At 35.0% G+C, this 25,193-nt stretch overlaps 1 protein-coding gene across 1 annotated transcript in view; it reads right to left on the reverse strand.

The window, feature by feature from the left end:
- The window catches only part of cln3 (CLN3 lysosomal/endosomal transmembrane protein, battenin), a 45,758-nt gene extending 20,833 nt beyond the window's left edge, over positions 1-24,925 (reverse strand). Inside the window, exons 1-3 of the mRNA XM_084329335.1 lie at positions 24,499-24,925; positions 24,348-24,384; positions 3,660-3,756 (exon numbers count right to left, since the gene is read on the reverse strand). Of these exons, the coding sequence (XP_084185461.1) occupies positions 3,660-3,756; positions 24,348-24,384; positions 24,499-24,553 (189 nt within the window). The 5' untranslated portion in view covers positions 24,554-24,925. The remainder of the gene's footprint in view (positions 1-3,659; positions 3,757-24,347; positions 24,385-24,498) is intronic.
- Between the last annotated feature and the right edge of the window lie 268 nt (positions 24,926-25,193).

The following is a 25,193-nucleotide window of genomic DNA, read 5'->3' on the forward strand; positions in this document are numbered from 1 at the left end:
ATAGCAGTGGTCACCAACCCGTCGATCGCGATCTTTAAGACTTTCCCTAAAAAGAATTTTTTTTTTTATAGATCTTTCCCTGAGAGTCCACATTATTACAGTCCTACTTTTGTTTTGATGTGAAAAGTGATGCTGCATAAGATGACTGCACTTAGCACTGACTGAGAAAGTACATATTACAGTTCTACTTTGACGTTTTAATGTTGGACCAAAGCATTGCATGTAATTAGAATACAGGCAAATAAAAGTAATTTAGTTTAAAGTACAATCTTGGCTGTCTTTTTCTCTCAACGCTTCAATAGGTAGATATTGCCTTCACCAAAAAGAAAAAAAGTGATTTTGGGCTTAAAAAGGTAGGTGACCACTGTGCTGTATGATCTGCTCGCCTTGTCAAAAAGCACAACTCAGTCAGGTAACAGAGCCAAACCACGCTTTATATTTAAAATATTTTTTTTAAACTTTGAAGAACAAGGTTTCTTGCATGATTTATATCATAGTGACATTGAGCAAGTTTCCCTCCTGTCTGATGTTGATGCTGTTTGGGATTATGTTCCGATGATATTTATGTCTATTTGTGACAAGCATGCCGCCATCAAAAAGTACAGGATCCGCGGAAGAGATAATCCTTGGTTTTCAGATACCATATCAACTTCTCTGAGACAAAGAGATGCTGCATGTGCAAAGGCTAGGAAATAGAATGCCCCTGCAGACTGGACCCCTTTTAGATCTCTCAGAAATAAGTGTACCATGCTTCGCTGCGCTTCATCACTAGTGCCAAAGGGCTTACTCACCATTGTGTGCTAAAATGGTGGGATGGACCTCTCATACGGAGGAAATCACACATGTATGTTTTTATATATAAGGCCGTCCTAGGGAAGCTTCCCCTATATCTTTCTAGTCTAATTTGCTTTGCCTCTAGCAGCTATCATACCAGGTCCACAAGACCAGGTCCATTATTTTGCAAGTCTCCACTCCAAAATTACTGTATTACCCTCAGTCATACACATTTACTATGATGTTGTATGCTATTCTGTTTGTGTTTTCCGTTTTTGTGTTTTATGTGATGTATTGCAGGGTTAGAAAAAAAATTCCAGGGCTTTTGATTTTTGGGTTTTTTTGTATTTCGGGGGCACCGAATTTTTTAGATTAAAGGGGAACTATTTTACTATTTCTTTCACTATTTGGGCACTTTTACACAATTCCTGTGAGTCTATGGAACACCTCTGTAATATATATATTTTTTTTATTCATTGTTTTGTATTTCTAATCAAGTCCTCAAAAACAGCATTTTTCTACCTCAAGATCTCGAGCTGTTTTGAGCTGATGTGGACTGGGGTGCAGGTGCTGGTGCCTGAGGAGCCACATTAACATGCAGCAGTGACTATATGACATCACATATAGGCACATTTTCAAACGACTCAGTTCAGTGAGGGTGAATATTGTGAGAGGAGAATTGGAAGAATGCGCCAATATGAGAATTTTGAGACATAGATCATATTAATATAAGTTCACATAGCTAGGAAACAATGCTAAACACTCAAAAAGGCCATTTATAAGATAGTTCCCCTTTAAAATTAACATAAAGATTATAAAACATTGTCGACACTTTTTTTTACAGTCTTCGTCCCTATGTTTGATAACGTAATGTTAATGTCTCCATATATAGGGCTCTACGCTAACCTTTTTCCCAAGGAGCACATGTGCTCCTAAATAAAATTTAAATAAATAAAATCTAAATAAAAATGTAGGAGCACACAAAGAAATTTAGGAGCACAGTGAAAATTGTTCAAGTAACCGAGTTTATTAACAAACTATTTATTACATGCATATTATACTGTGCGTGTGCATACTAGGGATGGGCGTGAGTAATCGTTACTCGTAGCTATGAGAAATCGGAAAAAAAACATCGAAATTATAAATATTTTTTATGAAAAAAATATATTACGTTTTTTTTACATATTTTTTCACATGTATGTTTAAGATTATAACTGTTTGTTGGTTTCCTTAAACATATATACGTGAATGAACAAAAATAAGTAAAAAAAATAAAAAAAATACCCTTTTCGAGTAATACACGATCACTCGAGTATAGCATGCGATCAATCAATCTGGATTTTTCTTTAAAATGCCCATCCCTAGTGCATACTAAGGGATAAACATCTGTGCAAAGTGTCGGGGGCTTTTCTTGCCCCCCTTAACTGATTTTCAAGGGCATTTGGTAAATTTTCGAGGGCATTTTGCCCCAAGCCCCCCTTAATTTCGAACCCTGTATTGTATATTGTATACATGCACTTTCATTGTGTTATTGTGTGATGTATCGCACATTTTATTGGTGTGATGTATCGCACATTTTATTGCTGTTATCTTGGCCAAATCTCCCTTGCAAAATATATGTCGTATCTCAGTTGGACGTCCTGGTTAAATAAAGGTTAAATTAAAAATATATATATATTTGCAGTGCTGGGGAGTAATTACAGTAGTAGATAAACTACATTTTGCAGTAGCTTGCTAGTGGTTCAATATATTTATATTTTTTCAATGGCATAGTGGTAGTTAGTAGTTTTAATAGTAACTTTTTTTGTTATTTGTGCAGAACTTGTCCCCAGAGTGCCTTTTTCACATTCTTCCCCTGGAGAAAGAGAGCTTCTCTGTACTTCCCTGAAATCTGAGTTGCATGTGTGATGTCGCTAATAGATTGAATATATGGTAACCTTTATTCCTGGTAAATAGTGCTTTTTAGTGTCCATTTGGCCATCCATAGATACTGGCCCTAAACACCAAAAGAAAAACAAGGAGCTCATCGTGGACTTCGGAGAGAACCACTCTTGGGCCTTCAACACCTCGACCCTGACCCGAAAGCTCACCCGCATCTCTTCTTCCTGAGAAGACTGAGGAATGATACTACTGTTTTACACTGTACATCAGTACTCATACCTACTTTCATTATACCCGTCTATCCATATAACACTGTATAATATGTCCCATGATGTTGTTCCTTTAACTTGGGCATAGTTCCCCTTAAAAGTGAGAAGTATGCACTTATATTCGTTTTTACTTTCAGTTGAATGGTGTTTTTTTTGCAGTCATGTCACTTAATTATTTGTCATATATTATAATGTAATTTGGATGATAAGAAAAATACCCCAGATGATTAAAAAATAAATTATACAATTAAATAAAATATGGACTTATTAAACAATAAAGTGGTTTCAATGGCATAGTGGTACATAGTGGAAAATACCATGTAGAGACAGAAGAGATTCATACATATTGTGTAATCCGAGTAGACCTTGCAAAAACATTAGTCACGTGACGTCCCCATCTAGTCGGAAATCTAGTCAGTGGCCATTTTGGTCCTTAGAACTACAGTAGGCGTACTGAGTTAAAGGTAAATGTGATAATATACCCCTTATAAAAGGCACACTGAGGTAAATGTGATCATATACAGCCTGGGAACTAGGCATACTGAGGTAAATGTGATAATATAGCCCCAAGATCTAGGGATGCTGAGGTAAATGTGATAATATACTCGTTATAACTAGGCGTACTGAGGTAAATGTGTAGCCTTAGAACTAGGCATACTGAGGTAAATGTGATAATATACTACAATATGAATTGAACGTCTGTATATGTATATGCATCCAAATTAGTTTTCTTACAGGTACTGTGGAGTTGTCCGACCCTTGTTCTTTCAGGATGTCATGGGCAGCACTCAGCATTACCACATAGGCAAAGTTGTTGCACAATCCCAACAACCTGAAGATCTCAAATGAGGTGGGAGATAGACAGAACAAGGTAGGGAAATCAGGAAAGAGAGTGGACAGGGTGAGACAGGGAGGCAGAAAAAGTTATACTGATTTAATTGAAAACCATTGTAATTGAAAACCATTATACACTCCTAGTAGATGATTTATAGATGTGTCAATCTGTTATCAACTGTCAAACTGACACAAGTAAAATGAATGAATGAACAGTAAGATGTTTTTGGTGAGTGAGATTAACATATGTGTTAGTATTCTGTTTATAGTGCTACTGCTAGTCAGCATGAAGAGCTAGCCTATACACATGATGGCAGCATTGAACTTCACCTAAACTACCTCTCTCTAGTGTGATGAGCACTGAGCAGTAGTGTGGTGATTTGTAGCTTATTGATATGTTAAGACAAAAAGCCAGGGTAGACAAAAGCAAGGACAACAAATGAATTAAAACACATACAACTTGATCGCAATGATTATTTATCATGGTCTTAAATGCAGCAACAGAGGCGAGAATCACATTTTTAGGGACTGTTGGGAGTTTATTCCATGAGCTAGGGCAGTGGTCACCAACCCGTCGATCTTGATCGACTGGTCGATCTTTGAGACTGTCCCTGTAGATCTTTCCATGAAATTTTTTTTTTTTTTTTAGATCTTACCCTGAGAGTCCACATTACAGTTCTACCTTTGTTTTGATGTGAAAAGTGATGCTGCACTTAGCACTGACTGAGAAAGTACACATACAGTTCTACTTTTGTTTTGATGTGAAAATGATGCTGCACTTAGCACTGACTGCACTTAGCACTGACTGCACTTAGCACTGATTGAGAAAGTACACATTACAGTTCTACTTTTGTTTTGATGTGAAAAGTGATGCTGCACTTAGCACTGACTGAGAAAGTACACATTACAGTTCTACTTTATAAAATGCTAATTGTAAATATGTTTGTCAATGTTAATAATATGAGAAAGTCCACATTACAGTTCTACTTTTGTTCTGATGTGAAAAGTGATGCTGCACTTAGCACTGACTGCACTTAGCACTGACTGCACTTAGCACTGACTGAGAAAGTACACATTACAGTTCTACTTTATAAAATGCTAATTGTAAATATGTTTGTCAATGTTAATAATATGAGAAAGTCCACATTACAGTTCTACTTTTGTTTTGATGTGAAAAGTGATGCTGCATAAGATGACTGCACTTAGCACTGACTGAGAAAGTACATAATAATTCTACTTTGACGTTTTAATGTTGGACCAAAGCATTGCATGTAATTAGAATACAGGCAAATAAAAGTCATTTAGTTTAAAGTACAATCTTGGCTGTCTTTTTCTCTCAACGCTTCAATAGGTAGATCTTGCCTTCACCAAAAAAAAAAAGTGATCTTGGGCTTAAAAAGGTTGGTGACCACTGAGACTGCGGTCAAGTGAGCCGTCTTTTGCTTTTGCGTGGTCAAGTGAGCCGCTCTTGTTTTTCGAGTGCGCGATTAGTTCCAGGTTTACGGTAATGCATTAAAACAAGCCTGGGACGCTGTTGTAATGAACCGACGTGACTTTTGAACACAGTCTCACAAGTAGATCTTACAGAAATACTTAATATGACATTGAATGCGCATCGAATCAATAGGACGTTTAGTCTAATCAATAGGACGTTTCGTATGTGCAGTATTATTGAACATCGAATCAATAGGACGCGCAGTAAGTATATTCGATCACTAAACTAAAGCTACAGACAATTCCACAGAGGAACACTTCCGGTGAGGATTTCAAAGTAAAGGATGGCATGTGGTTCATTTCTATTATTTCATAAGTAGTTTATTACACTGCCATGTTTGTACTTAATACTTCTCAAGACTACTTGCACAAATAATATTAACTACTTTTACTGTGTACTTTGAGTAATTTGAGTTTCAAAGTCCTTTTTATAGAACAATGAGTATTTTCGACTAACTTTGATGTGGGATAAAAAAAGATTTCCCCATAAGCACCTTATGAAACTGCCATGGTTGTACTTAGTACCTCTTAGACTACATGTACAAATTATATGAAATATTTTTACTGTGTACTTTTTGAGTAATTTCAGTTTTAAAGTCCCCAGAATCAGCATTTTCGACTAACTTTGATGTGGGATAAAAAAAGATTTTCCCATAAGCACCTTATGAAACTGCCATGGTTGTACTTAGTACCTCTTAGACTACTTGCACAAATTATATGAAATATTTTTACTGTGTACTTTTTGAGTAATTTCAGTTTTAAAGTCCCCAGAATCAGCATTTTCGACTAACTTTGATGTGGGATAAAAAAAGATTTTCCCATAAGCACCTTATGAAACTGCCATGGTTGTACTTAGTACCTCTTAGACTACTTGCACAAATTATATGAAATATTTTTACTGTGTACTTTTTGAGTAATTTCAGTTTTAAAGTCCCCAGAATCAGCATTTTCGACTAACTTTGATGTGGGATAAAAAAAGATTTTCCCATAAGCACCTTATGAAACTGCCATGGTTGTACTTAGTACCTCTTAGACTACTTGTACAAATTATATGAAATATTTTTACTGTGTACTTTTTGAGTAATTTCAGTTTTAAAGTCCCCAGAATCAGCATTTTCGACTAACTTTGATGTGGGATAAAAAAAGATTTTCCCATAAGCACCTTATGAAACTGCCATGGTTGTACTTAGTACCTCTTAGACTACTTGCACAAATTATATGAAATATTTTTACTGTGTACTTTTTGAGTAATTTCAGTTTTAAAGTCCCCAGAATCAGCATTTTCGACTAACTTTGATGTGGGATAAAAAAAGATTTTCCCATAAGCACCTTATGAAACTGCCATGGTTGTACTTAGTACCTCTTAGACTACTTGTACAAATTATATGAAATATTTTTACTGTGTACTTTTTGAGTAATTTCAGTTTTAAAGTCCCCAGAATCAGCATTTTCGACTAACTTTGATGTGGGATAAAAAAAGATTTTCCCATAAGCACCTTATGAAACTGCCATGGTTGTACTTAGTACCTCTTAGACTACATGTACAAATTATATGAAATATTTTTACTGTGTACTTTTTGAGTAATTTCAGTTTCAAAGTCCCCAGAATCAGCATTTTCGACTAACTTTGATGTGGGATAAAAAAAGATTTTCCCATAAGCACCTTATGAAACTGCCATGGTTGTACTTAGTACCTCTTAGACTACTTGCACAAATTATATGAAATATTTTTACTGTGTACTTTTTGAGTAATTTCAGTTTTAAAGTCCCCAGAATCAGCATTTTCGACTAACTTTGATGTGGGATAAAAAAAGATTTTCCCATAAGCACCTTATGAAACTGCCATGGTTGTACTTAGTACCTCTTAGACTACTTGCACAAATTATATGAAATATTTTTACTGTGTACTTTTTGAGTAATTTCAGTTTTAAAGTCCCCAGAATCAGCATTTTCGACTAACTTTGATGTGGGATAAAAAAAGATTTTCCCATAAGCACCTTATGAAACTGCCATGGTTGTACTTAGTACCTCTTAGACTACTTGTACAAATTATATGAAATATTTTTACTGTGTACTTTTTGAGTAATTTCAGTTTTAAAGTCCTCAGAATCAGCATTTTCGACTAACTTTGATGTGGGATAAAAAAAGATTTTCCCATAAGCACCTTATGAAACTGCCATGGTTGTACTTAGTACCTCTTAGACTACGTGTACAAATTATATGAAATATTTTTACTGTGTACTTTTTGAGTAATTTGAGTTTCAAAGTCCTCAGAATCAGCATTTTCGACTAACTTTGATGTTGGATAAAAACAATTCTTCCCATAAGCACTTTATGAAACTGCCATGGTTGTACTTAGTACCTCTTAGACTACCTGTACAAATTATATGAAATATTTTTACTGTGTACTTTTTGAGTAATTTCAGTTTCAAAGTCCCCAGAATCAGCATTTTCGACTAACTTTGATGTGGGATAAAAAAAGATTTTCCCATAAGCACCTTATGAAACTGCCATGGTTGTACTTAGTACCTCTTAGACTACTTGTACAAATTATATGAAATATTTTTACTGTGTACTTTTTGAGTAATTTCAGTTTTAAAGTCCTCAGAATCAGCATTTTCGACTAACTTTGATGTGGGATAAAAAAAGATTTTCCCATAAGCACCTTATGAAACTGCCATGGTTGTACTTAGTACCTCTTAGACTACCTGTACAAATTATATGAAATATTTTTACTGTGTACTTTTTGAGTAATTTCAGTTTCAAAGTCCCCAGAATCAGCATTTTCGACTAACTTTGATGTGGGATAAAAAAAGATTTTCCCATAAGCACCTTATGAAACTGCCATGGTTGTACTTAGTACCTCTTAGACTACTTGTACAAATTATATGAAATATTTTTACTGTGTACTTTTTGAGTAATTTCAGTTTTAAAGTCCTCAGAATCAGCATTTTCGACTAACTTTGATGTGGGATAAAAAAAGATTTTCCCATAAGCACCTTATGAAACTGCCATGGTTGTACTTAGTACCTCTTAGACTACGTGTACAAATTATATGAAATATTTTTACTGTGTACTTTTTGAGTAATTTGAGTTTCAAAGTCCTCAGAATCAGCATTTTCGACTAACTTTGATGTTGGATAAAAACAATTCTTCCCATAAGCACTTTATGAAACTGCCATGGTTGTACTTAGTACCTCTTAGACTACCTGTACAAATTATATGAAATATTTTTACTGTGTACTTTTTGAGTAATTTCAGTTTCAAAGTCCCCAGAATCAGCATTTTCGACTAACTTTGATGTGGGATAAAAAAAGATTTTCCCATAAGCACCTTATGAAACTGCCATGGTTGTACTTAGTACCTCTTAGACTACTTGTACAAATTATATGAAATATTTTTACTGTGTACTTTTTGAGTAATTTCAGTTTTAAAGTCCTCAGAATCAGCATTTTCGACTAACTTTGATGTGGGATAAAAAAAGATTTTCCCATAAGCACCTTATGAAACTGCCATGGTTGTACTTAGTACCTCTTAGACTACCTGTACAAATTATATGAAATATTTTTACTGTGTACTTTTTGAGTAATTTCAGTTTCAAAGTCCCCAGAATCAGCATTTTCGACTAACTTTGATGTGGGATAAAAAAAGATTTTCCCATAAGCACCTTATGAAACTGCCATGGTTGTACTTAGTACCTCTTAGACTACTTGTACAAATTATATGAAATATTTTTACTGTGTACTTTTTGAGTAATTTCAGTTTTAAAGTCCTCAGAATCAGCATTTTCGACTAACTTTGATGTGGGATAAAAAAAGATTTTCCCATAAGCACCTTATGAAACTGCCATGGTTGTACTTAGTACCTCTTAGACTACGTGTACAAATTATATGAAATATTTTTACTGTGTACTTTTTGAGTAATTTCAGTTTTAAAGTCCCCAGAATCAGCATTTTCGACTAACTTTGATGTGGGATAAAAAAAGATTTTCCCATAAGCACCTTATGAAACTGCCATGGTTGTACTTAGTACCTCTTAGACTACTTGTACAAATTATATGAAATATTTTTACTGTGTACTTTTTGAGTAATTTCAGTTTTAAAGTCCTCAGAATCAGCATTTTCGACTAACTTTGATGTGGGATAAAAAAAGATTTTCCCATAAGCACCTTATGAAACTGCCATGGTTGTACTTAGTACCTCTTAGACTACGTGTACAAATTATATGAAATATTTTTACTGTGTACTTTTTGAGTAATTTGAGTTTCAAAGTCCTCAGAATCAGCATTTTCGACTAACTTTGATGTTGGATAAAAACAATTCTTCCCATAAGCACTTTATGAAACTGCCATGGTTGTACTTAGTACCTCTTAGACTACCTGTACAAATTATATGAAATATTTTTACTGTGTACTTTTTGAGTAATTTCAGTTTTAAAGTCCTCAGAATCAGCATTTTCGACTAACTTTGATGTGGGATAAAAAAAGATTTTCCCATAAGCACCTTATGAAACTGCCATGGTTGTACTTAGTACCTCTTAGACTACGTGTACAAATTATATTAAATATTTTTACTGTGTACTTTTTGAGTAATTTGAGTTTCAAAGTCCCCAGAATCAGCATTTTCGACTAACTTTGATGTGGGATAAAAAAAGATTTTCCCATAAGCACCTTATGAAACTGCCATGGTTGTACTTAGTACCTCTTAGACTACTTGCACAAATTATATGAAATATTTTTACTGTGTACTTTTTGAGTAATTTCAGTTTTAAAGTCCCCAGAATCAGCATTTTCGACTAACTTTGATGTGGGATAAAAAAAGATTTTCCCATAAGCACCTTATGAAACTGCCATGGTTGTACTTAGTACCTCTTAGACTACCTGTACAAATTATATGAAATATTTTTACTGTGTACTTTTTGAGTAATTTCAGTTTCAAAGTCCCCAGAATCAGCATTTTCGACTAACTTTGATGTGGGATAAAAAAAGATTTTCCCATAAGCACCTTATGAAACTGCCATGGTTGTACTTAGTACCTCTTAGACTACTTGTACAAATTATATGAAATATTTTTACTGTGTACTTTTTGAGTAATTTCAGTTTTAAAGTCCTCAGAATCAGCATTTTCGACTAACTTTGATGTGGGATAAAAAAAGATTTTCCCATAAGCACCTTATGAAACTGCCATGGTTGTACTTAGTACCTCTTAGACTACCTGTACAAATTATATGAAATATTTTTACTGTGTACTTTTTGAGTAATTTCAGTTTCAAAGTCCCCAGAATCAGCATTTTCGACTAACTTTGATGTGGGATAAAAAAAGATTTTCCCATAAGCACCTTATGAAACTGCCATGGTTGTACTTAGTACCTCTTAGACTACTTGTACAAATTATATGAAATATTTTTACTGTGTACTTTTTGAGTAATTTCAGTTTTAAAGTCCTCAGAATCAGCATTTTCGACTAACTTTGATGTGGGATAAAAAAAGATTTTCCCATAAGCACCTTATGAAACTGCCATGGTTGTACTTAGTACCTCTTAGACTACGTGTACAAATTATATGAAATATTTTTACTGTGTACTTTTTGAGTAATTTCAGTTTTAAAGTCCCCAGAATCAGCATTTTCGACTAACTTTGATGTGGGATAAAAAAAGATTTTCCCATAAGCACCTTATGAAACTGCCATGGTTGTACTTAGTACCTCTTAGACTACTTGTACAAATTATATGAAATATTTTTACTGTGTACTTTTTGAGTAATTTCAGTTTTAAAGTCCTCAGAATCAGCATTTTCGACTAACTTTGATGTGGGATAAAAAAAGATTTTCCCATAAGCACCTTATGAAACTGCCATGGTTGTACTTAGTACCTCTTAGACTACGTGTACAAATTATATGAAATATTTTTACTGTGTACTTTTTGAGTAATTTGAGTTTCAAAGTCCTCAGAATCAGCATTTTCGACTAACTTTGATGTTGGATAAAAACAATTCTTCCCATAAGCACTTTATGAAACTGCCATGGTTGTACTTAGTACCTCTTAGACTACCTGTACAAATTATATGAAATATTTTTACTGTGTACTTTTTGAGTAATTTCAGTTTTAAAGTCCTCAGAATCAGCATTTTCGACTAACTTTGATGTGGGATAAAAAAAGATTTTCCCATAAGCACCTTATGAAACTGCCATGGTTGTACTTAGTACCTCTTAGACTACGTGTACAAATTATATTAAATATTTTTACTGTGTACTTTTTGAGTAATTTGAGTTTCAAAGTCCCCAGAATCAGCATTTTCGACTAACTTTGATGTGGGATAAAAAAAGATTTTCCCATAAGCACCTTATGAAACTGCCATGGTTGTACTTAGTACCTCTTAGACTACTTGCACAAATTATATGAAATATTTTTACTGTGTACTTTTTGAGTAATTTCAGTTTTAAAGTCCCCAGAATCAGCATTTTCGACTAACTTTGATGTGGGATAAAAAAAGATTTTCCCATAAGCACCTTATGAAACTGCCATGGTTGTACTTAGTACCTCTTAGACTACTTGTACAAATTATATGAAATATTTTTACTGTGTACTTTTTGAGTAATTTCAGTTTTAAAGTCCCCAGAATCAGCATTTTCGACTAACTTTGATGTGGGATAAAAAAAGATTTTCCCATAAGCACCTTATGAAACTGCCATGGTTGTACTTAGTACCTCTTAGACTACGTGTACAAATTATATGAAATATTTTTACTGTGTACTTTTTGAGTAATTTCAGTTTCAAAGTCCCCAGAATCAGCATTTTCGACTAACTTTGATGTGGGATAAAAAAAGATTTTCCCATAAGCACCTTATGAAACTGCCATGGTTGTACTTAGTACCTCTTAGACTACCTGTACAAATTATATGAAATATTTTTACTGTGTACTTTTTGAGTAATTTCAGTTTTAAAGTCCTCAGAATCAGCATTTTCGACTAACTTTGATGTGGGATAAAAAAAGATTTTCCCATAAGCACCTTATGAAACTGCCATGGTTGTACTTAGTACCTCTTAGACTACTTGCACAAATTATATGAAATATTTTTACTGTGTACTTTTTGAGTAATTTCAGTTTTAAAGTCCCCAGAATCAGCATTTTCTACTAACTTTGATGTGGGATAAAAAAAGATTTTCCCATAAGCACCTTATGAAACTGCCATGGTTGTACTTAGTACCTCTTAGACTACTTGCACAAATTATATGAAATATTTTTACTGTGTACTTTTTGAGTAATTTCAGTTTTAAAGTCCCCAGAATCAGCATTTTCGACTAACTTTGATGTGGGATAAAAAAAGATTTTCCCATAAGCACCTTATGAAACTGCCATGGTTGTACTTAGTACCTCTTAGACTACTTGCACAAATTATATGAAATATTTTTACTGTGTACTTTTTGAGTAATTTCAGTTTTAAAGTCCCCAGAATCAGCATTTTCGACTAACTTTGATGTGGGATAAAAAAAGATTTTCCCATAAGCACCTTATGAAACTGCCATGGTTGTACTTAGTACCTCTTAGACTACTTGTACAAATTATATGAAATATTTTTACTGTGTACTTTTTGAGTAATTTCAGTTTTAAAGTCCTCAGAATCAGCATTTTCGACTAACTTTGATGTGGGATAAAAAAAGATTTTCCCATAAGCACCTTATGAAACTGCCATGGTTGTACTTAGTACCTCTTAGACTACCTGTACAAATTATATGAAATATTTTTACTGTGTACTTTTTGAGTAATTTGAGTTTCAAAGTCCCCAGAATCAGCATTTTCGACTAACTTTGATGTGGGATAAAAAAGGATTTTCCCATAAGCACCTTATGAAACTGCCATGGTTGTACTTAGTACTTGGGTTTAGATTTTTCCTTTTTCCTTTTAATTAACATTTCTATTTCGAGGTCGATTCCATGCCGTATGAGTAAAATTTTAACATTTGGTTATTACTCTGGATATAAAATTAACATAGACAAAACAGAGGCACTGGCTATTGGGGGGAACATTTCTCAACAGGCCATATCCCTCTTCCCTTTTAAATGGCCAAGTACTGGTATTAAATATTTAGGCATACCATAACACCCACATTTGACCAATTTGTATAAAGCCAAGTACACGAGGCTTATCAATAAGATCAGAGAGGACGTGGATAGATGGACTGTTCTGCCTCTTTCCTTGATAGGGAGGGTGGAAATAATCAGAATGAACATACTCCCTAGACTACTGTATCCGTTTCTAATGCTGGCCATCCCAATTGGTAACCACACTTTTACTAAATTTACTAAATCAATTACTCTCACGTTTAATATGGCAGGGGAAATTACCTAGTGCGTTTTAAAACATTACAGCTGGCCAAGCATGGTCGAGATTTACGATACAAATATGGAGAGCGGTCCAGAAAGAGTTCAGTTTGCCTTTAACATCGGGCCTGACCTCAATTGGTTTCATTGGGGACTTTACACCATCAACTCTGGATGCAGGATTCAGTGGATGGAGGACAAAGGGTCTGAAATTTGTTTACCAATTTATTCACTCCGGCCAGCTTAAATCCTTCCAACAACTCAGAGTGGAGTTTAGCCTTCCTAGTACTGACTTTTTCAGATGTCTCCAATTAAGGCATTTTTTTGAAAACCAGGAAGATTGGGACAAAAAATTCGACACCCTTCTCCAATAGAACGCTTTATAGCTAATATACAAATTGATGCTTCAAAACAAAAAATTTGTTCTAAATTATATCAAAACCTAATATCAATGAACCCCAACGACTCGCTATACATTAAGTTGAAGTGGGAGGCTGAGCTCCAACAGGAGATCTCACAAGAAGAGGAGTGGTTCGATGTTTGTACTGAATTACATAAGGTGACTAATTCTAACTCCTGGAGAGAATATATATGGAAGGTCATTAGTATGTTTTTCAAGACCCCCTTATTGACTGCTAAAGCAGGTACAACTCCCACAAGCCAATGCTGGAGGGGATGTGGTGAACAAATTAACCATACATTTTCTGGACATGCCCAAAATTATGTCACTTCTGGGTACGGTGACCAGGTGTCCCCCTTTTGGTTGTACTGTTTCCACCATTTGAGACCGCGTCCCACGTATTGAGAGGATGTCCCTCTTTTCGAAGCAAAAATCGAACACAAGACATTCCTGTCAAGTGATAAAGTTTGAATATTTAAAACAGATGTTAGGTGGTAACAAGCCGGCTGCCAGTGCCAAGATGAATGTGGAGAGATATAATTCTGTATTTAATTTGTATTTATTTTGATTTAACCTTAATCTATTCGGTGAAGACGAGTTATTCTAATACAAAAATTTACATTATCTATCTGTCCCACTTTGTCCCACCAAAATCTTACTGTTGTCCTGCTTTTGGACTTTTTGCATTCAGGGATGTAAAAAAAAGTATTCGACATGGACATCCCACAAGATTTCAAAACTGCCATCCTCGGAGTCATAACGGAGGGCATTGAGGGAAGGAAAAGTGTGTATCTTCTTCAAATACTGTTAACTGCTGCCAAGAAAATTATCACAATTAATTGGTTGAAGCCCAGTCCCCCAACACATAACCAATGGCTAAACAAAGTTAAAGAAATTCAGGACATGGAGAGGATGACTCATCTGATCAGGTTGCAAGGTGAACAGTTCGATATAAAGTGGGCTTGTATAGAGCGTATAGGGCTATAAAGGCACTGCATTATATTTATTTTCATCTTATTTCCCATTTGATTGTCATTTTCTTTTAAAAATGTGTTTGATTTATCTCACCAGTAATACTTACCAATGTACAGTTTTGCTTGTAGTGTTCCCCACCCACCCCGCCTAACCAAACCCCCCCCGCCCCCCCCCCCCCCACGACTCCACCCCACCTACCCAACCTCCTCCAATGTACGTCTTTTTTACGTCAAATGTATATACTCTCTTTTCTGGACTCAACAGTACTGTATTTTTTTATCTGCAAATTCTGGTGTACCTGTTTTTCTTTTTCTTTTTATGTTTCCCCCACGCCCCTTCCCCAAGCATAGCAGTCTCGGTACAGACATGATGTTAAACGTGTTGTAAAGTATATCTGCATATCTGTACTGTCTTGATTTTGTGCTGAATAAAAAAATATGATGAACATTTCTATTTCACAATGACATTGCAATTCTAAATGATTGAATCAATACAATAGTTTTAGCAAAAAGTCATGAACATGTAGTTGTGGAATGACAGGTTTTGTTTTTGATTATCTAGCACAAATGAACAGGGTTGGTTCATTATACTTTTAGACTGCATTGTCAAAATTTCACGAAACACAGTGAAAATTATTTTTGGATGTATTGCAAGAAGATATTTTAACTTTTACCTTTAAAACAGTATAACTGTAGTAGCACGTGCCAATATTAGAGTTTTTATAGTTTGTTTTTTAACTTTTGTTTTGGCTTTTGATGTTCAACTTACCTAGGTTGCTTTGATGTTGCAATAAAAACACACATACAAGCATCTTTGAAATTAGCATGATGTATTTGAAATACAAAATTACTATTTACACATATAATATCAATAAACGTAGATACTTATAACATATATTTGAAAATAAAATGAATATGAACACCTTTAACTATATATATACATTCTACTAAAAGTAAGTAGTCATGCCAATAATAAAAATATGAATATCCAACTAAACTACATAGATAAGCATAGGAGATGAGCAAATATTAAAAACAAAAAATGAAAGCTTATCAACTGAAACAGTCATTCAGTGATTGTGTCTATGTATGACAAAAACAGGCAAACAGATTGTTAAGTGTAAGTACAGTATTAATGTTTGCATGTAACTGCACTTTAACTGTTCCACAGTAAGAGGGCGCTATAGGCGTAAGGAGACGCAGCTATTGTAACTGACGTCAGGTATCGGGTATAAGGGATTGTTCCCTGCCCCTCTGTCTCTCTCTCTCTCTAGCTCTCATGGAGAGCAGGTCTAGTGGCGCAAATGTACATATTAAATAAACCACGCCAGTTAAGGCTAAAGGAGAAAATATTAAAAACAAAAAATGAAAGCTTATCAACTGAAACACTGTCATTCAGTGATTGTGTTTATGTATGACAAAAACAGGCAAACAGATTTTTAAGTGTAAGTACAGTATTAATGTTTGCATGTAACTGCACTTTAACTGTTCCACAGTAAGAGGGCGCTATAGGCGTAAGGAGACGCAGCTATTGTAACTGACGTCAGGTATCAGGTATAAGGGATTGTTCCCTGCCCCTCTGTCTCTCTCTCTCTCTAGCTCTCATGGAGAGCAGGTCTAGTGGCGCAAATGTACATATTAAATAAACCACGCCAGTTAAGGCTAAAGGAGAAAATATTAAAAACAAAAAATGAAAGCTTATCAACTGAAACAGTCATTCAGTGATTGTGTCTATGTATGACAAAAACAGGCAAACAGATTGTTAAGTGTAAGTACAGTATTAATGTTTGCATGTAACTGCACTTTAACTGTTCCACAGTAAGAGGGCGCTATAGGCGTAAGGAGACGCAGCTATTGTAACTGACGTCAGGTATCGGGTATAAGGGATTGTTCCCTGCCCCTCTGTCTCTCTCTCTCTCTAGCTCTCATGGAGAGCAGGTCTAGTGGCGCAAATGTACATATTAAATAAACCACGCCAGTTAAGGCTAAAGGAGAAAATATTAAAAACAAAAAATGAAAGCTTATCAACTGAAACACTGTCATTCAGTGATTGTGTTTATGTATGACAAAAACAGGCAAACAGATTTTTAAGTGTAAGTACAGTATTAATGTTTGCATGTAACTGCACTTTAACTGTTCCACAGTAAGAGGGCGCTATAGGCGTAAGGAGACGCAGCTATTGTAACTGACGTCAGGTATCAGGTATAAGGGATTGTTCCCTGCCCCTCTGTCTCTCTCTCTCTCTAGCTCTCATGGAGAGCAGGTCTAGTGGCGCAAATGTACATATTAAATAAACCACGCCAGTTAAGGCTAAAGGAGAAAATATTAAAAACAAAAAATGAAAGCTTATCAACTGAAACAGTCATTCAGTGATTGTGTCTATGTATGACAAAAACAGGCAAACAGATTGTTAAGTGTAAGTACAGTATTAATGTTTGCATGTAACTGCACTTTAACTGTTCCACAGTAAGAGGGCGCTATAGGCGTAAGGAGACGCAGCTATTGTAACTGACGTCAGGTATCGGGTATAAGGGATTGTTCCCTGCCCCTCTGTCTCTCTCTCTCTCTAGCTCTCATGGAGAGCAGGTCTAGTGGCGCAAATGTACATATTAAATAAACCACGCCAGTTAAGGCTAAAGGAGAAAATATTAAAAACAAAAAATGAAAGCTTATCAACTGAAACACTGTCATTCAGTGATTGTGTTTATGTATGACAAAAACAGGCAAACAGATTTTTAAGTGTAAGTACAGTATTAATGTTTGCATGTAACTGCACTTTAACTGTTCCACAGTAAGAGGGCGCTATAGGCGTAAGGAGACGCAGCTATTGTAACTGACGTCAGGTATCAGGTATAAGGGATTGTTCCCTGCCCCTCTGTCTCTCTCTCTCTCTAGCTCTCATGGAGAGCAGGTCTAGTGGCGCAAATGTACATATTAAATAAACCACGCCAGTTAAGGCTAAAGGAGAAAATATTAAAAACAAAAAATGAAAGCTTATCAACTGAAACAGTCATTCAGTGATTGTGTCTATGTATGACAAAAACAGGCAAACAGATTGTTAAGTGTAAGTACAGTATTAATGTTTGCATGTAACTGCACTTTAACTGTTCCACAGTAAGAGGGCGCTATAGGCGTAAGGAGACGCAGCTATTGTAACTGACGTCAGGTATCGGGTATAAGGGATTGTTCCCTGCCCCTCTGTCTCTCTCTCTCTCTCTAGCTCTCATGGAGAGCAGGTCTAGTGGCGCAAATGTACATATTAAATAAACCACGCCAGTTAAGGCTAAAGGAGAAAATATTAAAAACAAAAAATGAAAGCTTATCAACTGAAACACTGTCATTCAGTGATTGTGTTTATGTATGACAAAAACAGGCAAACAGATTTTTAAGTGTAAGTACAGTATTAATGTTTGCATGTAACTGCACTTTAACTGTTCCACAGTAAGAGGGCGCTATAGGCGTAAGGAGACGCAGCTATTGTAACTGACGTCAGGTATCAGGTATAAGGGATTGTTCCCTGCCCCTCTGTCTCTCTCTCTCTCTAGCTCTCATGGAGAGCAGGTCTAGTGGCGCAAATGTACATATTAAATAAACCACGCCAGTTAAGGCTAAAGGAGAAAATATTAAAAACAAAAAATGAAAGCTTATCAACTGAAACAGTCATTCAGTGATTGTGTCTATGTATGACAAAAACAGGCAAACAGATTGTTAAGTGTAAGTACAGTATTAATGTTTGCATGTAACTGCACTTTAACTGTTCCACAGTAAGAGGGCGCTATAGGCGTAAGGAGACGCAGCTATTGTAACTGACGTCAGGTATCAGGTATAAGGGATTGTTCCCTGCCCCTCTGTCTCTCTCTCTCTCTAGCTCTCATGGAGAGCAGGTCTAGTGGCGCAAATGTACATATTAAATAAACCACGCCAGTTAAGGCTAAAGGAGAAAATATTAAAAACAAAAAATGAAAGCTTATCAACTGAAACACTGTCATTCAGTGATTGTGTCTATGTATGACAAAATCCCACATCAAAGTTAGTCGAAAATGCTGATTCTGGGGACTTTGAAACTCAAATTACTCAAAAAGTACACAGTAAAAATATTTAATATAATTTGTACACGTAGTCTAAGAGGTACTAAGTACAACCATGGCAGTTTCATAAGGTGCTTATGGGAAAATCTTTTTTTATCCCACATCAAAGTTAGTCGAAAATGCTGATTCTGGGGACTTTGAAACTGAAATTACTCAAAAAGTACACAGTAAAAATATTTCATATAATTTGTACAGGTAGTCTAAGAGGTACTAAGTACAACCATGGCAGTTTCATAAGGTGCTTATGGGAAAATCTTTTTTTATCCCACATCAAAGTTAGTCGAAAATGCTGATTCTGGGGACTTTAAAACTGAAATTACTCAAAAAGTACACAGTAAAAATATTTCATATAATTTGTACACGTAGTCTAAGAGGTACTAAGTACAACCATGGCAGTTTCATAAGGTGCTTATGGGAAAATCTTTTTTTATCCCACATCAAAGTTAGTCGAAAATGCTGATTCTGAGGACTTTAAAACTGAAATTACTCAAAAAGTACACAGTAAAAATATTTCATATAATTTGTACAAGTAGTCTAAGAGGTACTAAGTACAACCATGGCAGTTTCATAAGGTGCTTATGGGAAAATCTTTTTTTATCCCACATCAAAGTTAGTCGAAAATGCTGATTCTGGGGACTTTGAAACTGAAATTACTCAAAAAGTACACAGTAAAAATATTTCATATAATTTGTACAGGTAGTCTAAGAGGTACTAAGTACAACCATGGCAGTTTCATAAGGTGCTTATGGGAAAATCTTTTTTTATCCCACATCAAAGTTAGTCGAAAATGCTGATTCTGAGGACTTTAAAACTGAAATTACTCAAAAAGTACACAGTAAAAATATTTCATATAATTTGTACAGGTAGTCTAAGAGGTACTAAGTACAACCATGGCAGTTTCATAAGGTGCTTATGGGAAAATCTTTTTTTATCCCACATCAAAGTTAGTCGAAAATGCTGATTCTGGGGACTTTGAAACTGAAATTACTCAAAAAGTACACAGTAAAAATATTTCATATAATTTGTACAGGTAGTCTAAGAGGTACTAAGTACAACCATGGCAGTTTCATAAGGTGCTTATGGGAAAATCTTTTTTTATCCCACATCAAAGTTAGTCGAAAATGCTGATTCTGGGGACTTTAAAACTGAAATTACTCAAAAAGTACACAGTAAAAATATTTCATATAATTTGTACACGTAGTCTAAGAGGTACTAAGTACAACCATGGCAGTTTCATAAGGTGCTTATGGGAAAATCTTTTTTTATCCCACATCAAAGTTAGTCGAAAATGCTGATTCTGAGGACTTTAAAACTGAAATTACTCAAAAAGTACACAGTAAAAATATTTCATATAATTTGTACAAGTAGTCTAAGAGGTACTAAGTACAACCATGGCAGTTTCATAAGGTGCTTATGGGAAAATCTTTTTTTATCCCACATCAAAGTTAGTCGAAAATGCTGATTCTGGGGACTTTGAAACTGAAATTACTCAAAAAGTACACAGTAAAAATATTTCATATAATTTGTACACGTAGTCTAAGAGGTACTAAGTACAACCATGGCAGTTTCATAAGGTGCTTATGGGAAAATCTTTTTTTATCCCACATCAAAGTTAGTCGAAAATGCTGATTCTGGGGACTTTAAAACTGAAATTACTCAAAAAGTACACAGTAAAAATATTTCATATAATTTGTACACGTAGTCTAAGAGGTACTAAGTACAACCATGGCAGTTTCATAAGGTGCTTATGGGAAAATCTTTTTTTATCCCACATCAAAGTTAGTCGAAAATGCTGATTCTGAGGACTTTAAAACTGAAATTACTCAAAAAGTACACAGTAAAAATATTTCATATAATTTGTACAGGTAGTCTAAGAGGTACTAAGTACAACCATGGCAGTTTCATAAGGTGCTTATGGGAAAATCTTTTTTTATCCCACATCAAAGTTAGTCGAAAATGCTGATTCTGAGGACTTTAAAACTGAAATTACTCAAAAAGTACACAGTAAAAATATTTCATATAATTTGTACAAGTAGTCTAAGAGGTACTAAGTACAACCATGGCAGTTTCATAAGGTGCTTATGGGAAAATCTTTTTTTATCCCACATCAAAGTTAGTCGAAAATGCTGATTCTGGGGACTTTGAAACTGAAATTACTCAAAAAGTACACAGTAAAAATATTTCATATAATTTGTGCAAGTAGTCTAAGAGGTACTAAGTACAACCATGGCAGTTTCATAAGGTGCTTATGGGAAAATCTTTTTTTATCCCACATCAAAGTTAGTCGAAAATGCTGATTCTGGGGACTTTAAAACTGAAATTACTCAAAAAGTACACAGTAAAAATATTTCATATAATTTGTGCAAGTAGTCTAAGAGGTACTAAGTACAACCATGGCAGTTTCATAAGGTGCTTATGGGAAAATCTTTTTTTATCCCACATCAAAGTTAGTCGAAAATGCTGATTCTGAGGACTTTAAAACTGAAATTACTCAAAAAGTACACAGTAAAAATATTTCATATAATTTGTACAGGTAGTCTAAGAGGTACTAAGTACAACCATGGCAGTTTCATAAGGTGCTTATGGGAAAATCTTTTTTTATCCCACATCAAAGTTAGTCGAAAATGCTGATTCTGAGGACTTTAAAACTGAAATTACTCAAAAAGTACACAGTAAAAATATTTCATATAATTTGTACAAGTAGTCTAAGAGGTACTAAGTACAACCATGGCAGTTTCATAAGGTGCTTATGGGAAAATCTTTTTTTATCCCACATCAAAGTTAGTCGAAAATGCTGATTCTGGGGACTTTGAAACTGAAATTACTCAAAAAGTACACAGTAAAAATATTTCATATAATTTGTGCAAGTAGTCTAAGAGGTACTAAGTACAACCATGGCAGTTTCATAAGGTGCTTATGGGAAAATCTTTTTTTATCCCACATCAAAGTTAGTCGAAAATGCTGATTCTGGGGACTTTAAAACTGAAATTACTCAAAAAGTACACAGTAAAAATATTTCATATAATTTGTGCAAGTAGTCTAAGAGGTACTAAGTACAACCATGGCAGTTTCATAAGGTGCTTATGGGAAAATCTTTTTTTATCCCACATCAAAGTTAGTCGAAAATGCTGATTCTGAGGACTTTAAAACTGAAATTACTCAAAAAGTACACAGTAAAAATATTTCATATAATTTGTGCAAGTAGTCTAAGAGGTACTAAGTACAACCATGGCAGTTTCATAAGGTGCTTATGGGAAAATCTTTTTTTATCCCACATCAAAGTTAGTCGAAAATGCTGATTCTGGGGACTTTAAAACTGAAATTACTCAAAAAGTACACAGTAAAAATATTTCATATAATTTGTGCAAGTAGTCTAAGAGGTACTAAGTACAACCATGGCAGTTTCATAAGGTGCTTATGGGAAAATCTTTTTTTATCCCACATCAAAGTTAGTCGAAAATGCTGATTCTGGGGACTTTGAAACTCAAATTACTCAAAAAGTACACAGTAAAAATATTTCATATAATTTGTACATGTAGTCTAAGAGGTACTAAGTACAACCATGGCAGTTTCATAAGGTGCTTATGGGAAAATCTTTTTTTATCCCACATCAAAGTTAGTCGAAAATGCTGATTCTGGGGACTTTAAAACTGAAATTACTCAAAAAGTACACAGTAAAAATATTTCATATAATTTGTGCAAGTAGTCTAAGAGGTACTAAGTACAACCATGGCAGTTTCATAAGGTGCTTATGGGAAAATCTTTTTTTATCCCACATCAAAGTTAGTCGAAAATGCTGATTCTGGGGACTTTGAAACTCAAATTACTCAAAAAGTACACAGTAAAAATATTTCATATAATTTGTACATGTAGTCTAAGAGGTACTAAGTACAACCATGGCAGTTTCATAAGGTGCTTATGGGAAAATCTTTTTTTATCCCACATCAAAGTTAGTCGAAAATGCTGATTCTGGGGACTTTGAAACTGAAATTACTCAAAAAGTACACAGTAAAAATATTTCATATAATTTGTACAGGTAGTCTAAGAGGTACTAAGTACAACCATGGCAGTTTCATAAGGTGCTTATGGGAACATCTTTTTTTATCCCACATCAAAGTTAGTCGAAAATGCTGATTCTGGGGACTTTAAAACTGAAATTACTCAAAAAGTACACAGTAAAAATATTTCATATAATTTGTGCAAGTAGTCTAAGAGGTACTAAGTACAACCATGGCAGTTTCATAAGGTGCTTATGGGAAAATCTTTTTTTATCCCACATCAAAGTTAGTCGAAAATGCTGATTCTGGGGACTTTGAAACTCAAATTACTCAAAAAGTACACAGTAAAAATATTTCATATAATTTGTACATGTAGTCTAAGAGGTACTAAGTACAACCATGGCAGTTTCATAAGGTGCTTATGGGAAAATCTTTTTTTATCCCACATCAAAGTTAGTCGAAAATGCTGATTCTGGGGACTTTGAAACTGAAATTACTCAAAAAGTACACAGTAAAAATATTTCATATAATTTGTACAGGTAGTCTAAGAGGTACTAAGTACAACCATGGCAGTTTCATAAGGTGCTTATGGGAAAATCTTTTTTTATCCCACATCAAAGTTAGTCGAAAATACTCATTGTTCTATAAAAAGGACTTTGAAACTCAAATTACTCAAAGTACACAGTAAAAGTAGTTAATATTATTTGTGCAAGTAGTCTTGAGAAGTATTAAGTACAAACATGGCAGTGTAATAAACTACTTATGAAATAATAGAAATGAACCACATGCCATCCTTTACTTTGAAATCCTCACCGGAAGTGTTCCTCTGTGGAATTGTCTGTAGCTTTTGTTTAGTGGTCGAATATACTGCGCGTCCTATTGATTCGATGTTCAATAATACTGCACATACGAAACGTCCTATTGATTAGACTAAACGTCCTATTGATTCGATGCGCATTCAATGTCATATTAAGTATTTCTGTAAGATCTACTTGCGAGACTGTGTTCAAAAGTCACGTCGGTTCATTACAACAGCCTCCCAGGGTTGTTTGAATGCATTACCGTAAACCTGGAACTAATCGCGCACTCGAAAAACAAGAGCGGCTCACTTGACCACGCAAAAGCAAAAGACGGCTCACTTGACCGCAGTCCACTGAGCTAGGGGATATAGTTCCAACGGGGCTGTTGTTCTGTTAACAAAACTAAGGGCCAAGTAGTCTAGTTTAGCAATACATAGACATAAATGTCTCTAGGTTAATTACAGTGTTGCGCAAGACGTGTTTGTGTTTCAGCTACATGTATTACGTTATACTCACCAAAAGCCCGTCCAATTACGCCAACGTGAGGACCGACCTGTCAACAGTAAATAAAGAATGTCGAGCTCGTCATACCGCACGTACCCCGAGACTTCGCAGTAAATACACAGTGACATAGCTAATAACACGCTATATCACATGACTGACTCACCTTCAGCGTCTCCATGATGAACAGGGTCTGCGTTGACACTGTCTGCTTGATTCATGGTAAAGGAAAAAATTTAAACACAATCTAGCTAACTAGATCAAATGTACTTTTAATAACCGGTGTCCCAGTTCATTCATTGCCAGCTCGGCTGATTGCCGAGGGTGTCATCGTGTACGTGTCGTTAGCAGCACCTAACGTTAATAATTTAGTGAATTTCCATAACGTACAGAGATCACGTCAAGCTTTTTGAAGACAGTCAAATCACACACGATGAAGCAAATGTCAAGCTAACGTTAATCAGTATCGCCGGCTAACAACTGACTTTGCACGACACGTTTTTCTCTCACTTTCGCTTCCTCTTAAACGAAGTTTGTTTCCATGATTTCCATAACTCCATCCAAGTCAGCCGCCTCTGGTTTGCTGTTGCTAATGCGCGTGTGTTCCATAAAAATAAATCCTCACAGAAACAAATTGACCACATACAGTTCCTGATTAGACCTCTATTAGAAGGCTTTGCTCACATGACCACAGTTGCTAGGCTACTCTAAACTGTAGTTCACGGTTCACCAAACTACAAACTACAGTGAAAGAAGTTATACTAACACTACTTTGAAAACGGAGTAGCCTACAATTTAACAACTACATCCAAACTACATTAGCAAAAACGTATTACAAATCTGGTATGTCATAAATGTATA

This window comes from Notolepis coatsorum (assembly GCF_963971535.1).
Source record: "Notolepis coatsorum genome assembly, chromosome: 14".
In the NCBI taxonomy this organism is placed as follows: Eukaryota; Metazoa; Chordata; class Actinopteri; order Aulopiformes; family Paralepididae; genus Notolepis; species Notolepis coatsorum.